Raw genomic sequence first — 15,672 nt, 5'->3', positions numbered from 1 at the left:
TCCCTGGTGGCGCACTGGATAAGACTCTGTGCTCCCAATGCAGGGGGCCCAGGTTCGATCCCTGGTCAGGGAACTAGATCCCACATGCATGCTGCAACTAAGACCCAGCACAACCAAATAAAAAAAAAAAAAGTAACAGCTATTTCAGAACAATGTTAGTATACTTAACACTATTGAACTGGATGGTTAAAAATGGTTAAGGTATTTCAAATACATAATACAGCTAATAATACTGTATTACATATTTGAAAGTTGCTAAGAGAAAAAAATCTTAAATGTTCTCATCACAAAAAAGAAATGGTAATTACATGACATGATGGAGGTGTTAGATAACGCTATGGTGGTAATCATTTTTCATTACATAAGTTTATCAAATCAATGTGTCATACCCCTTAAACTTACATGATGTTATATGTCAGTTATATCTCAATAAAGCTGAAAAAAATGGTTAAGATGGTAAATTTTATAATATGTTTTTTATCAAAAACAAATATTAAATCTTTAAAAAGTGACAACAGGTCAGAAGTAGAGTTGGAATGTTACTGACTAGTGGATCTAGATACCAGAAAACAGTTTCTTGATAACAGATACAATTTAGAATACTAAGCCAAGCAAAGGGAAATTTACCTCTGTGAAAAAGAAAATTAAGTTTAAAAGTAGAAAAAGGTTAAGGATTTTAAAAATCAGTATCTCCTACATTTTCTAAAATGACATGCTTTATGAGTATAATTAAATTTTTTTAATTTTAAAAACTGAAATAGGGGCCTCCCTCCCTGGTGGCGCAGTGGTTGAGAGTCCGCCTGCCGATGCAGGGGATACGGGTTCGTGCCCCGGTCTGGGAGGATCCCATATGCCGCGGAGCGGCTGGGCCCGTAGCGGCTGGGCCCGTGAGCCATGGCCGCTGAGCCTGCACATCCGGAGCCTGTGCTCCGCAACGGGAGAGGCCACAACAGTGAGAGGCCCGCGTACCGCAAGAAAAAAAAAAAAAAAAAAAAAAAAAACTGAAATAGTTTGTGTCTCTAACTCCTCAAGTTTATATAATACTACTTAAGTTTGGCTTTCTAAAATTACAATGTAAGATTCAAATTAATCAGTTCTTAAAAGGCTTAACTTATTAGCTTCTTCTGTCACTATTCGATTAAGAAACTTCATCATAATTGTTGGTGCCACAGGGTTGAAACTGTCAAAGTTTTATAAAGGAAGATAGTGGTTATGTGATTAGTTAAAAAATACAGTATGTATATAAAATCTTAAGCAGAAATTTCATTCTATTTGTATTCTATTTGGTATAGCACACTCTTCCTGAATTTCTTTGGGAAACAGTAACCTTTGATTATTATCTCCACTGAGACTGTCAGAGATTATAAATATTAGAGGACATTGACCAGTCTGCACATACTTCCTAAAATAACAGAAGATAGCAAGCAAGGTTGAAATTTAAACCACCTGTCATTTAATTTGGAGTTTTAGAAAACTTCACTGAAACTCACCTCAGAACTTCATGTAAAGTTTGATGAAACTGGTTAGGTAAATCCTACCAAAAACAAAGGATAAACATTAGCTCAGTTTTATTCCCATGTAAATTTATTTTCAGATTTATATCTACTAAAACAGGAAAAATGTTATCTATTCAATGTACTGTAACCAGAACTTTTGTAGAAATTAAGGGAGACATCAAATAACTGATATCCTAAATAGTAAAACGCATCAATGGGATTTTGAGAGCAAACTTCTTAGGGTCACTACAAGTTATAATATTTTTACTAAGATGTCATTTTCCAATTATTTTTTGCCTTTCTATACTTAGGACATTAAATTTTTAAAGTTCATTAACCTATAGCTACTTATCCAAGTTTACTGCAAGAAACTTTAGGTTTCTTCTATTATACAAAGCCTTTATGTTATATTTTACCAGTACTAACACTATGGAGAGAGTTAATGTCATTATCACATAAAATATATCTTACAATTGTTTACTCAATAGTTACAGCAGAATTTCAAAAGCTGTCCTTACTTCAACTAGAATTATCTTCTTATCAGTTCTCAGATCGTCTCCAAACATTTGTAGTTTGTTCTATTTTGTCGTTCTTAGTGGAAACTCTTTACAAACTGCTATCTGAGACTGATAAGGAAATACATGGAAGCTTGATTCTGAAAGGAAACATATTTAACACTTTTATTTTCAACCAGTTATATACACATCAATATTATACCTATGTACATAATATACATATACATTAATGAATACATTTACATATGCATGAAGGAGCACACAATATTGTAGACTGTTTTTAATTAGGCAGAACAGTTCAAATTTAAAATAGAATATTCATTTCAAAAGACAAAAGTCGCTATGAATAACAGTAACTTTTCTGTACCAATGAATGTAATATGGAGTTAACTGATTTCAGAACACAGCTGTTAGTAAAAAAGTCATACAATTAGTAAAAATATTTATGACTTTGCCTACACAGTGAAGATTCTCCCAATTAGTGCATGACTATAAATGAGCTGTTTTCAAAAATAATAAGTTTTAATTTAATTTAATAATAAGTTTTGGGCTTCCCTGGTGGTGCAGTGGTTAAGAATCCACCTGTGCTCTGGAGCCCGCAAGCTGTGCTCCGCAACAAGAGAAACCACCGGAGTGAGAAGCCTGCGCACTGCAATGTAGAGTAGCCCCCGCTCTCTGCAACTAGAGGAAGCCTGCGTGCAGCGACGAAGACCCAACGCAGCCAAAAATAAATACACAAATAAATTTATTTTTTTTAAAAAAAGCAAAACCCTGAAAGATATAGAAAAATGCCTAATGTATAAAATGCATTTTGGTATTGGACAGCAAATTATGGTTGATTCATTTTTCACAATGTGACTTCACTGAAAATCTTTAGAAAATGATGAGTTCAAAAGGAAAATACATTTTGATATATATTTTCATTTTTTTCTGTTCATAACTTTTTTGCATAGTGGTCATCATACTGATAAATGTTTTGCATCCTAATTTTTAATAATTCATCAAGCAGGCAGTTTTTTGTTTTTTGTTTTTTTTTTGCAGTATGCGGGCCTCTCACTGCTGCGGCCCCTCCCGCTGCGGAGCACAGCCTCCGGACGCGCAGGCCCAGCGGCCATGGCTCACGGGCCCAGCCGCTCCGCGGCATGTGGGATCCTCCCGGACCAGGGCACGAACCCATGTCCCCTGCATCGGCAGGCGGTCCCCCAACCACTGCGCCACCAGGGAAGCCCCAGGCAGATATTTTTAAAGATCGTGATATGTAGTACCAAATTTCTTGTCAAAAGAATCATATCAGTTTATGCTGCCATGAAAAATGCATTATTCGTCTTCTTCACGTTTTGGACTTTCCTTCCTTCCTCCATCCCTCCCTCCCTCCCTCTGTTCCAACTGTAGCTCTGTGAGGCTAAGGAGTAAACAGTCTGTCTTGTATCACTACTAACATACTACTAAGTGGTGCATAGCAGGGGCTCAGTAGATACTTGTTTACTGACTTTATTTAATTGGTCATAATAGTGTCTTAGTAAAATATTCATGTATTTCGTTACTAATAAGAGTGAGTGTGTTTTTCAAACATTCTTTGGTATTGTCTCTCATTTTTAAAAAGTAAACCTTTGATTGAGGTAGAACACAAATACTGAAAAGTGCACATATCATACATGAAAGACTCAATGAATTTTCACAAAGTGAATATGACTGTGTACTCAGCACCTGGCTCAAGATTACCAGCATCCAAGAGCCCCTTTCCAGTCACTACCCAGCCCCTCAAGGTAGCCTCTATTCTGGCTTGAAAATACCATGTATTATTTTTAACTGTTTCTGAATTATAAAAACTAGAATTGTATATTCTTTTTTTTTTTTTTTTTTTTTCTTTTTGCGGTATGTGGGCCTCTCACTGTTGTGGCCTCTCCCGTTGCGGAGCACAGGCTCCGGATGCGCAGGCCCAGCGGCCATGGCTCACGGGCCCAGCCGCTCCGCGGCATATGGGATCCTCCCAGACCGGGGCACGAACCCGTATCCCCTGCATCGGCAGGCGGACTCTCAACCACTTGCGCCACCAGGGAGGCCCTGTATATTCTTTTTTGTTTCTGTTTTCTTCTGTATTATGTTTTTGAAATACCTATTGTCACAGTTAACTGTAGCTGACTCATTCTCATTGCTGTATAGTATTATATGGTATGACTAAATTAAAGTGTATTTAACCTGTCTGTGATTAATGGACATTTGCATGTTTTCAGTTTTTGACTCTTTCAGATAGCATACATGTGTTCACCAAACACTTGTACATGCCTTTTGGTGAGCATATATTTATGCTTTTCTATAGTGAATATATACCTAGGAGCAGAAATTCTGGATGTGTTTATATTAAGCTTTGTAGATACTTCCAAACAGTTTTCCAAAGTGATTGTACCATTTTACCGTCCCACCTGCAATATATATGAGAGTTCAAGTTAGTCCACATTTGCACCAACACTTGGCTTTTTTTTTTCTTTTTCAAGTTAGCCATTCTGATGAGTATTTAGAGGTATAACATTATGGTTTTAATTTTCATTTCCCTAATGACTAATGAAATGGAGCACCATTTCATATATTGACCATTTGGATGTTGTCTTTTGAAGTGCCTGTTCAAGTCTTTAGCTCATTTTTCTGTTGGGTTATGTCTTCCTTTTTTCTCATTTACTTGTAGGTATTTTCTATATATACTCTATGTGAGTCTTTTGTCAGATATATATATTGCCAGTACCTTCTCTCTGATTGCTTTTTCACCATCTTAATGGTGATTTTTGGTGAATAGAAATTCTTTATTTTAATGTAGTCCAATTTACATATTTACCCTTTTTGCTTGGAGCCTTTTGTATCTTAATTTTGAAAACTTTGCCTACTCCAGGGTCATCAAGATGCTCTTCTATATTTTCTACAAATTTAGGTTTATAATGTCTCAAATTTGTTCTTACAAATGGTATGAGATATGGGTCAATATTCATTATTTTCAGTATGACATCCAGTTGACCCAGCACCATTTTTTGAAAAGACCATTCTTTCTTCACAGAATTGAAGTGTTACCTTGCCCTTAATTATGTCGACTCTGTGTGTGTGTATGTGTGTGTGTGCGTGCGCACAAATAGTACAAAAGTGTGTGAAGTAAAAAAGTGAACACCCCCTTCTAGACATGTGAAAATGAATAGGTGCTATAAATGGTTTGATTTGTATTTGTTTTAACCTGTACAGAGAGAATTATGCTTTTTTCTTTAAGTGGGATAACACTAAATATGTTACACAACTTGACCTTTTACTCAGCTGTTTCGGACATCCTCTATATAAATACATTGCCTCAATCTTTAACATCTGCATGGCATTCCATAGTATGAATGGACGTTAACTTTTTTGGCGGTTCCTCTAGTCATGAGTATTTTGGAGGTCTCTATTTTTCCTCCATTACATATAAATACTTCAGGAATAGTCTTGTGTATCTATCCTTTTGCATTTGTGTGAGCGTTTCTACAAGGTAGGGTTCTAGACGTGAAATTATTTAAGACAGTACGCACATTTTAAATTTGGAAAGAGTTGGCCAAGTTTTCTCTAGAAAGGACATAGTTGGTAGTTCTAACCAACATTTTTAACAGTACCCTTTTTTCTATACATCTGCCAACAGTGGATATTACTAGTCATTTGATAGGTAAAAAGTCATCTCATTATTATTATTTGCATCTTACTTGAACTCCTGTGAGAATGAGCAGCTTTTATATAGTATTACATGGTCCTCTCATTCTCATTTGCTTTTTGTTTGTATCAGTTTATTATACTATGTAACTGAAAGTTTATCAGTCATTCCAGTTTCTCTCTAGTTCCTCAGTTGACCTGCTTTGAAGACAGCTGTCTCAATTGCTTTATACAAATTTATCCAAAGTTAAGCTTATAGTTTAAACCAAGGATTATTCAGTGCAGGCCAGTTTACCAGAAGTCAAATCACAGAACAACCAGTTTATTGATATTTTAAGAGTTTTCTCAAATTTTTGTTTCTTTCCTATCCCTTCCTCTACCTGTAGTAGCCAAATAGTTGATATGAGCTCTCCTAGAGCCACTTTAAGGTTTTATCCTGACTGTAGTCAGGGCTGGGGCAGGGCATAATTCAGGTTAGGAAGGCTGCACTTACGGGAAAGCCTGTTCATTGTTTATATCATTGCTGTAGTAAAGCTTTGAGAATCCTGAATCAATTTTGCAAATCAGTTATATAGCAGATTGATTTTTGGAGAAGTAATTCTTTAGGTATGGCTGACAGAGGGGCAGAGGGTGGGAGAGTATATCAAAATTCCCAGGAGGGAAGTGTAGTTTGGATAAAACATCAATTGATATAGCATCTTAATATAACTTTGTATTTGGAAAGTTTAGAAAATGCTGTGTTGTTAATACAAATTTTCAAAACTTAAGATTATACAAAGGTGTCTTAGTAGGAATATACAGGAGACATGGTAATGAAGTTATAGTTATTCTCAGTGTAAGGAAAGAGGAAGGTATTTTTATATTTCTTAAAATTGAGTGTTACAGTCTTGAGAAATACTTGTTTAACCAGCTGTATTCTTTTTTTTTTTTTTTTTTTTTAACGCGGGCCTCTCATTGTTGTGGCCTCTCCCATTGCAGAGCACAGGCTCCGGACGCTCAGGCTCAGCGGCCATGGTTCACGGGCCCAGCCACTCTGCGGCATGTGGGATCTTCCCAGACCGGGGTATGAACCCGTGTCCTCTGAATCGGCAGGCGGACTCTCAACCACTGCACCACCAGGGAAGCCCCAACCAGCTGTATTCTTTTAAATTTTATTTTATTTTTATTTTTTTGGCTGCATTGGGTCTTCGTTGTGGTGCGCGGGCTTCTCACTGCGGTGGCTCCTCTTGTTGCAGAGCACGGGCTCTAGAGCGCAGGCTCAGTAGTTGTGGCTCGCGGGCTCCAGAGCGCAGGCTCAGTAGTTGTGGCACACGGGCTTAGTTGCTCCGCAGCATGTGGGATCTTCCCCGGACCAGGGCTTGAACCCATGTCCCCTGCATTGGCAGGCGGACTCTTACCCACTGTGCCACCAGGGAAGTCCCCCAGCTGTATTCTTAACACAAATTCCCTAACAAATTTCCCCTCCCCCCAATAGCCATATAAATAATCAAGCAATATAAACTGAGAGAATTGGGTCTCTAAGAAACAGTTTATAAAGTCTGTCAGTTCATTAATGACTGTCCAGATTCATTCCCCGAAACACAAACTCCAGTTCTTCCCGAATAATGAACCGTTGTCACGGTTGCAGTCCCAGTGCTGGCAGAATTCCTGCTAACCTTAGCTTACCCACTCTCATTTCTCATTTATATCATGTCCTATTTATCTCAGCCAATGAGATAAAGATTACTTCCTAGCCCTCAGTGACATAGTTCCATAAATCCCCAACATAAACATGAAGCAAAGCAGACAAACCAAAAGAGCCAATTCATTAACATTAGTAAATTCATGGCAGTCTGCGAGCAAGTGGCCACATTATTTATCCGCTTCAGAAAGTCATTCCACAAATATTTCTGGAGTGTCTTTTTTTGCCCTGCTGGGTGTGAGGGATGCAGCCCTTGCCCCGTGGGCTCTGCAGGACTTTCTAGTCATGTCTACTTTTCCTTATATTTCCGTAAGGATTTCACTTCAGGTTATCTGTCCTGAGTTTCTACTTTTTCACATTGGTAAATATCTATCTTTTTAGATTTTAGTTGCTATTTAAAATATTTAGCAGATTTCAACATGGATTTACAGTTTCTCCTTCAGCATTACCAATTTTGCACCTGATGTGTGTATGTTTTTTAAAAAATTATTTCTAGTTCTGTGCTGCTATAAAACTCTCCTCCCTCATCAGCAGCTTTGCACCTAATCTAGGTAGATCCGTTCTCATAAGCATTCAGTGGCTTTCCTTCTTTCTCTCACAGGTATTCTTCTCCTAAATTGAGTGGTGCCCTTGGATCGTAGGTTTAAGTGTTACCCCCTCCCACTAGCTCTTTGAGTTTTTTATTGTTTTCACTTAAATTCAACGCCCCTACTCCTTTTCACTTTTATTTGAAGTGCCCTGAAGTCAGCCACTTGTAACTGCTTGTGGGGAGATTCTGGCGCCAGTTTGTATACCTGGAGTTGCATATCTTTTCTCCTTCCACCAGGCACCAACCTCCCCAAATAAAATCTGAATGTTTTTTTCTAATCCTTGCAACAAAACAACACTCTGCTTATAGTATCCTAGACTCCTGATGTATCCTTATAGGCTTACAGTGCTTTTTAGTAATCTTAACAAATATAATGATTACAATCTAAATACTACTTTACTCTTTCCTTGGTGCCTAGAATCTCGTTAGTGTGGCAGTTCTTCTCGGGGCTCTCCAGGTTTTCTTTATCCCTGCTGCTCTGTATGTGGACATGTGCAAGTGTAAGTCAACTTACTCTGACTTTAAGAGTTCTCTTGTCCACCTGCTCACTTCAGGCCCCCCTAGAAGCAGAGATTACCGTGGGCTCAGACGGACAGGTAGGCCTTATGACTATGCTGGGCTCCATAGCAAAGAGGGGAACATCACTGATTGAGAAAGACATGTCACGTGTAGGCGGATTAAAATTTCTATTGAGACAGACTGAGAAATATGCCCTTAACCATGGAAATTTGTTAATCAAAGGTGACTCCTGTGTTTAAGGCAGATGTTTTGTAATGAGGCATAAAAGATTTTTACTGCTGTGAACAATAATATGAAGGGTAGGTAGAACATGTCCTCATGTGGGTTGATTGTATTTTGTACTTTAGTTACTTCTTAGACAGTTTTTTTTTTAAGAGACTCTGTGTCTTTAAGAGAGCTCTGTTTTCAGAATGTTATCTGCAAAGATTCCTCTAGGAACAGTTGTGATGAGTCATCATTAGCCAACTTGCTTCTTGAAGGCCTAGAGCTTGTGTTTTGGTTTGTTTTTTCTTTTTCCGTAATTGCTACATGGGACCGCTCATAGTGCCTGGCACATGATGGTGGAAACCATGCTCCCGTCTGAGAGTCAGATCCAGAGCGCTTCCCGCGCTCTGTAAAGCTCGGCGAGATCTGACTTCCCTGCCGCCTCCCCTACGCTCTCCTCCTCCTCACTCCATCCACGCCGGCCTCTTGGCACTTCCTGGAACACGTCAATCCCACTCCACCTTAGGGCTTTTGCTATGTTTTCTACCCAAGACACCCTGCTCCCAGGTAGCCTCAAGGGGCTCCTCCGCTTCTGTCAAGTCTTTGCTCACATGACACCTCTTCAAAGACGCCTTTCCTGACCACCCTTTTATGTGCAGTTGCCCAGTTTGATCCTTATTCATAGCGGTCATCTCTGATCTATTATTATGTAGTTGTTTTTTCTTGTATCTTTCCCTCCACTGGAATATAAGGTTTTTTTTTTTTTTTTTTTTTTTCCAGAAGATGTTGGGGGTAGGAGTTTATTAATTGATTTATTTAACTTCGCTGTGTCGGGTCTTCGTTTCTGTGCGAGGGCTTTCTCTAGTTGTGGCAAGCGGGGGCCACTCTTCATCGCGGTGCACGGGCCTCTCACTATCTATCGCGGCCTCTCTTGTTGCGGAGCGCAGGCTCCAGACGCGCAGGCTCAGTAGTTGTGGCTCACGGGCCTAGTTGCTCCGTGGTATGTGGGATCCTCCCAGACCAGGGCTCGAACCCGTGTCCCCTGCATTAGCAGGCAGATTCTCAACCACTGCACCACCGGGGAAGCCCATAAGGGGTTTTGGCTATTTAACACAGCTGTGTTTCCTAGGCCTGCTACATGATAGGTGCTTGGTAATTATTGAATGAATGAATGCATATTTAGATTAATAATGAATGCATTCCTACATATATAGTGGCCCTGTAGCAGCAATGCCATCTAATTCCAGAGCAGCATCTGAGATAGAAAGACACAGATCAAAAAGAAATGTTGATCCTTACTGTCTTCTCTCTTAGATGTGTAGGCTTAAGTTCTTAGCCCATAGCAACTTGAATTAAAATCTTTTATTTTCTTCCATTTTCTAGCATCCCAGATTCCTTGGCTGCCATGAACTCTTCTATCTAGCACAAATAGGACCCCCTCGTTTATTCCTGCCCATCTCCACCATCTTGGTCCCCTTGTTTCTCCATGAAGTGTTTGGTCCTATACCACTGTTCCCAGCACGTCTCATGACCTGGGGAGGGTAGTTATTGTTCTCTACACCTTCAGGGCTCTTGTCCCTCCTTTGGGTGGGACTAGGCAGAGAAAAGGTGGTTGTACATGCTGGTCAAGAAGCTAAGCCCAAAGAGAAGGCAGAAGCCTGTGAATCTGAAATTAATGCTCACATTAGATCAATGTCTTTGATTCATCAAGGACCAGATTAATTGATTTTTTCCAAGGTGTTTTATTTATTTTCTTTGTTGTTTTTATCCTCTGTACTTGGTAATATATGCTTCTGTAAGTCTCAGAGTACTTGGTATTTTCTCCATGTACGCACTCCGTAATGATCCTCATGATATTAGTACAAGCTCTTTAGCTCGATTCCTCATGGCAGGTGCAGCACATTAGCACCAAAAAACTAGGCCATAATGCAACAATAGCTTACTGAAAACATCCATAAATATCTCATAAAAGCTTAGAATTTCCTTAAATCAGTAACATCACTGTCAAAGAGCTTTCATCTGTTACCCTGTAAAGAGCGTTAAAATACTTAAAACATAACACGGTTCTGCATATTATAAACTGTGGTCTTTACATTAGGTGGTTTTAAATGTATTTAGGTAGGCACCTTTTTTATATTCCTACCTTACATTTGGGCCTTTTATCATTTATAATGCTGTTGTTGCCATTTGAGTAAATAAGATAGTTTATGAGCACCGTTCATCAGTGAAACACATGGCTTTCCTATTATTTAGCACCTGGTTAAACAAAGGTTTAACGATGTAAATTCTGTACTACCTTTTTAAAAATGCTCTCTTCTCGTTGTCTTGTTTTTCCTTATTGGGTGGATGACTGGCTGTTAATTGAGTAGCCTTATTTTTCCCTCTCTCTCCACTGTCACCTAAGACGGAGGAAAGGAAGTACTGTCCATGCACCAGATCCTCCTTTACTTATTACGGTGTAGCAAAGCCCTGGTTCCCGAAGAGGAGATTGCCAATATGCTTCAGTGGGAAGAACTTGAGTGGCAGAAATATGCGGAAGAATGCAAAGGCATGATTGTCACCAACCCTGGGACGGTATGTGCTGGTGTTGACAGTCAGAGACTGAATCACCTTCGTTTCAGGTTTGAGTGTTTTGCAGAAACGATAACAGAACATTTTTAAAGATTTAAGTACTCATTGCTTCTTGTACTTTGAGTAATTTTTTCCTTTAAATATTTAGTAAATAAGAAAAATATCATGTAGGCATATTTAGTAGTAATTTCATCTGCTTAGTAAATTTATTCTGATTATTATGGAGAATTTTGAAGTTTTTAGATATGTTCAGATCTAATTTTTTGCTGAGTATAAAAGTAATATGTCTTCACTATAGAAAATTAGGAAAATAGAAAAACGGCCCAATGAAGATAAAAATTACCCATAGTTCCATTCTCCAGAGATGATACTATTCACTTTTCTAGTTTCTTTAGAATAGACATGTTTCATATTGTTTTGAAACAAAATTGGCATCATACTGTTAAATATTAACATTCAGACCTTTTCCTTCTTATCCTCTTCCAGGAACAACCACCCCAAAGTTGTTACTTTTCCTTAGTCTTAAATCTCTTTAGGCGTGTAATAAAAAAAATGTCCCTAAGTTATTTAATTAGCCCCCTGTTATTGGGCACCTAGGTTGCTTCCAGATTTTTGCTATAACAAATAATGCTGTGTTGAATTTGTATATATGTGTGTAAACATGTATACATATGTATGTATTTATCTTTGAATGTGTCCATTTAATTCCTTAAGGTATGCACATTTTGAAGGCTTTTGGTACATGTTATAAATTACCTTCCAGAGGGTTGTAGAATTTGCACTCTGACAAGGAGTATATGAGATTGCCCATTCCTTCATACGGTTATACTAGTTTAACAGAAAACTTTGTCAATTTGGTAGGAAAAAAATTGATACTTTAGTTCAGTTTTCTGTTTATTTTGGTTTCTAGCAAAAATTGATATTTTAAATGTTATTGACCTTTAAAGTTTTTTTTCTGATAATGGCTTATCAGTATCCTTTGTCTAACTTTCTTTTGTGGTTTTTGTCCTTTTTTATTGATTCTTTGCCATAATTGTTACAAATATTTCCCATTTTATTCATTTTGTTTCTTAAATTTTTGGCTTTAAAATTTGCTTCTAATGTTTATTTTGAGGTAAAAATATAAAAATCAAAGCAGAGAATTAATAGATAAGTAGTTTTCTCTTACAAAGAATATGCTGTTTTATATATTTATTAAAAAATTGTTTTGTCTAAAATGTTATTTCATAAAATAATTATATATTGGCATCTTATCAGGATAAAGTTGTCCAAAAGTGGAGAATTAAAATACTTCTATGTAAAGAAACAGAATAGTCTATTTAAACAAAGCTGTTGTTTTTAAAAGGCTGCCAAATTGTTTAATAGCCTTGATTCATAAAAATAAAAACTCTGGATCAACTTGTTGTAGCATGACAGTAACATCTGCACAAGTAAAATGTTGCTATTTGCAAATCAAATATTCCAACTAATACTGATTATTTTAAACAAATCTAGAAAGTGAAAGTTTAATAAAACATATTTAAACATTAAACTCGTTTAAAACTAAAAGAGTTACACAATTTTTACTGTTATATTGTTTAGCCACACAAATAATTATTAAAGTAACTTTAAAAGAAGTATACAAGTCATAGTACTATGTAGGTGTGACTCTGGACTTAATTTTTCTTTGAACAGTTGCACAAATTTACATTTCTTCTGTCAGTTTTACAGTTGGGTCAGAGGATGCGTGGGTGTGATGGTGGTGGGAGACGTGCCTTTTCACCTTGGTAGGTCTGCTTGAAGAATCCCATGATTTACTGTGGAAACACTTTCATCCTGGGGCTTTCTTCCATAGCCTGGTTAAAATTTCCTAAGATCCTAGGATCAGTTGGAGAGCTTTTTTTTTTTTTTTTTTTGCGGTATGCGGGCCTCTCACTGCCGTGGCCTCCCCCGCTGCGGAGCACAGGCTCCGGACGCGCAGGCTCCGGACGCGCAGGCTCAGCGGCCATGGCTCACGGGCCCAGCCGCTCCGCGGCACATGGGATCCTCCCAGACCGGGGCACGAACCCGCATCCCCTGCATCGGCAGGCGGACTCCCAACCACCCGCGCCACCAGGGAGGCCCGGAGAGCTTTTGAAAATATAAGAATGCCCTGATGCACCCCACCCCATATGCTCCACGTAATGGGGTTCAAAGATCTGTAGTTTAAAAAAAATAATCCCCAGTTGCTTCTGGTTCACTCCTTGCTTGTTTTTGAGCCAGTGGCATAGAAGATATTTACTCCATTACCATGATCATCGTTCAACTCAGTTGTTGAGGGACTACTACATGAGCCAGGTGCTAGTGAAGTATATAGATTATATATGTTGCTTGTCCAGCTGCAAACTCACAGCATATCCATATGAAAGGAGTTTGTGATGAATTATTGAATCAATGGACCAATCTGAAAAAGCCGGTCAGGAAAGCTTGTAGCTTTTGGTGAGATCACTGGGCTGGGCTGCCAGGCATTCTTCATAAACATTCTACTGTGGTATTTAAGGAATCAAGAAATTGTATAAATTATTGGTACAATTGAATGTACATACTTGAGATGGTATATGGCCAGTTTTAAAGATAATAAGGAAACCACAGGTTAGGGTGAAGGGTTTATGTTGGAAAGTAATTGGAAATAAATTAAGAAAGCTAAGTTTGGGTGCCAAGCTTAGGGACATGTTGAAGTTAATTATTTATTTTTCTTTTTTTAGTATTTAGTATTTAGTCTTAGTGTAAAGGAGAAAAATATTCTGAAAAACTCAGTATAATAAAACATGCTTTCATTAGATCCTTTTGAGAATAGGGCAGAATAGACATGGCACCACATTTCATCCTCTGCAGTACTTGCTTTGGAAGATTGCCCAATGGTAAGGATATTGGGGAATTTATTAAAATTTCCAAACCATTATGGTCACATTAAGTACTTTATTGCTGCAGAACTTAGGAGAATTAATCTCCCTCCCTAGGTACTTTGCCTCTGCTGGGGAATACTTTGGTCATTGGCGAGAATGTTTTTTATTCTTCTACAAAAATGGTGTGATAGATACTGTAGGGTGTGGCCAAAGTCTAGAACTTATTTCATCCCCTCCCCCTATAAATTACAGATACTATAGATATTTCAAATCACTGTTTCCTCTGTTGATACCATAGCATGGTATTTAAAATCATGAAAACATGAATACTTCACTAGCATTTTTCTGTGGTGCAATCCCTCTTTTAAAAATGAATTCTGCTGCTTTAATGCATAAAATATTGGAAACAATTCTTAGACCCAAATAACATGTTGCTACTGTTGATGGCCATTTAAATAATTTTATCTTAGGTTTTCTGTGACCAAAATCTTCTCCAATTATTAATTTTGAGAGCAGAGGTCAACTTTTCAAGATGCTAGTAAAATTTTGACTGTTAAATGACATTGAAATATTCTTTAAAAACTGAGGTCTAAGTTGTTTTTTCACTAATGTAGATGAATTTACACAAATCTTTTTACTTTGTCACCAACTTGTAGTTGTCAGATGGCTGACTAGGACTATGGTTGTGCGTAGGGTAACCAGCTTGTCCCAGTTGCTGGGGGCTTTTCCAGTTTTAACATTGAAACCCCTGTGTCCTGGACAAACAAGTCATAGTTGTTGGGCATAGCTGTTCAACAGAATGAAGCTTATTGTCCTCCATGGGGATCAACTCTATAGCCTTGGCTCTAAAGCAACTGTGCCAAAGACCCCACAATCTCTTAGTAAGAATTTAGTTTCTAATTAGGGACTGCTCTGAGCATTGAGTATAAGCAAGGAGGTTGCTAAAGGATACTCTCTGTGATTTTACCATCTTTTCACAAACTTAAGCTTTCAAGATGAAAGATATTTTATAAATGGATCCTCATACTTAAGTAACTTAAGAAGGAACCAGCTGTTCACTTTTTTTATTAGACGAGAAAAAAAAAGACATATGAAGCTCTCTATTAAAATTTAATAATGGCCTACATGGACATAATAAGAGAAGCTTAACTATTTGGTCTTTGTACCACCATACCTTTTAATTTAAAGGTATAGAATTAAAGGAATACACAAGGTACACAGAGAACTAATGGGGGAAAAATTATATAGAGGCATCTGTCTGTGCCTCCTGAGTAGAAATAAGCTATTCATTTGAAATGTGAAATTAAAGCAGAATAAGCCAGCATATCTCTTTCTGGTCATGTGGAAAACTTCCTCTGTGCCTTTGGAGAGGTTAAGGAAAAGTTACATCTGCCTAAGTGTCCTTTCAAAAGTTTAATTGTTAAAGGTTTCTATGTGGATGGCAAACAAGGACAAAATCATTGTTCATGATGCCAAATGGCACAGACTCATTTATAGGGATGACATTATAGTTTTTATATAGTTTAGCTGCTATGATTGAAGGGTTTTTAAATGACATTTTCCCTTTGGGGATGAG

The 15,672-nt window shown here is 37.9% G+C and overlaps 1 protein-coding gene across 6 annotated transcripts in view; it reads left to right on the top strand.

Annotated features, from left to right (window-relative positions):
- DROSHA (drosha ribonuclease III) overlaps nucleotides 1-15,672 on the top strand; it is a 129,465-nt gene that overhangs the window by 46,238 nt on the left and 67,555 nt on the right. For all 6 annotated transcript variants that reach the window (XM_060092754.1, XM_060092758.1, XM_060092757.1 and 3 more), the window contains one exon: nucleotides 11,066-11,235. In XM_060092754.1, the coding sequence (XP_059948737.1) occupies nucleotides 11,066-11,235 (170 nt within the window). The remainder of the gene's footprint in view (nucleotides 1-11,065; nucleotides 11,236-15,672) is intronic.

This window comes from Mesoplodon densirostris, chromosome 3, assembly GCF_025265405.1.
Source record: "Mesoplodon densirostris isolate mMesDen1 chromosome 3, mMesDen1 primary haplotype, whole genome shotgun sequence".
NCBI lineage: Eukaryota > Metazoa > Chordata > Mammalia > Artiodactyla > Ziphiidae > Mesoplodon > Mesoplodon densirostris.
The sequence above is the reverse complement of the archived record's forward strand: the minus strand, read 5'-3'. Positions and strand labels throughout refer to the sequence as shown.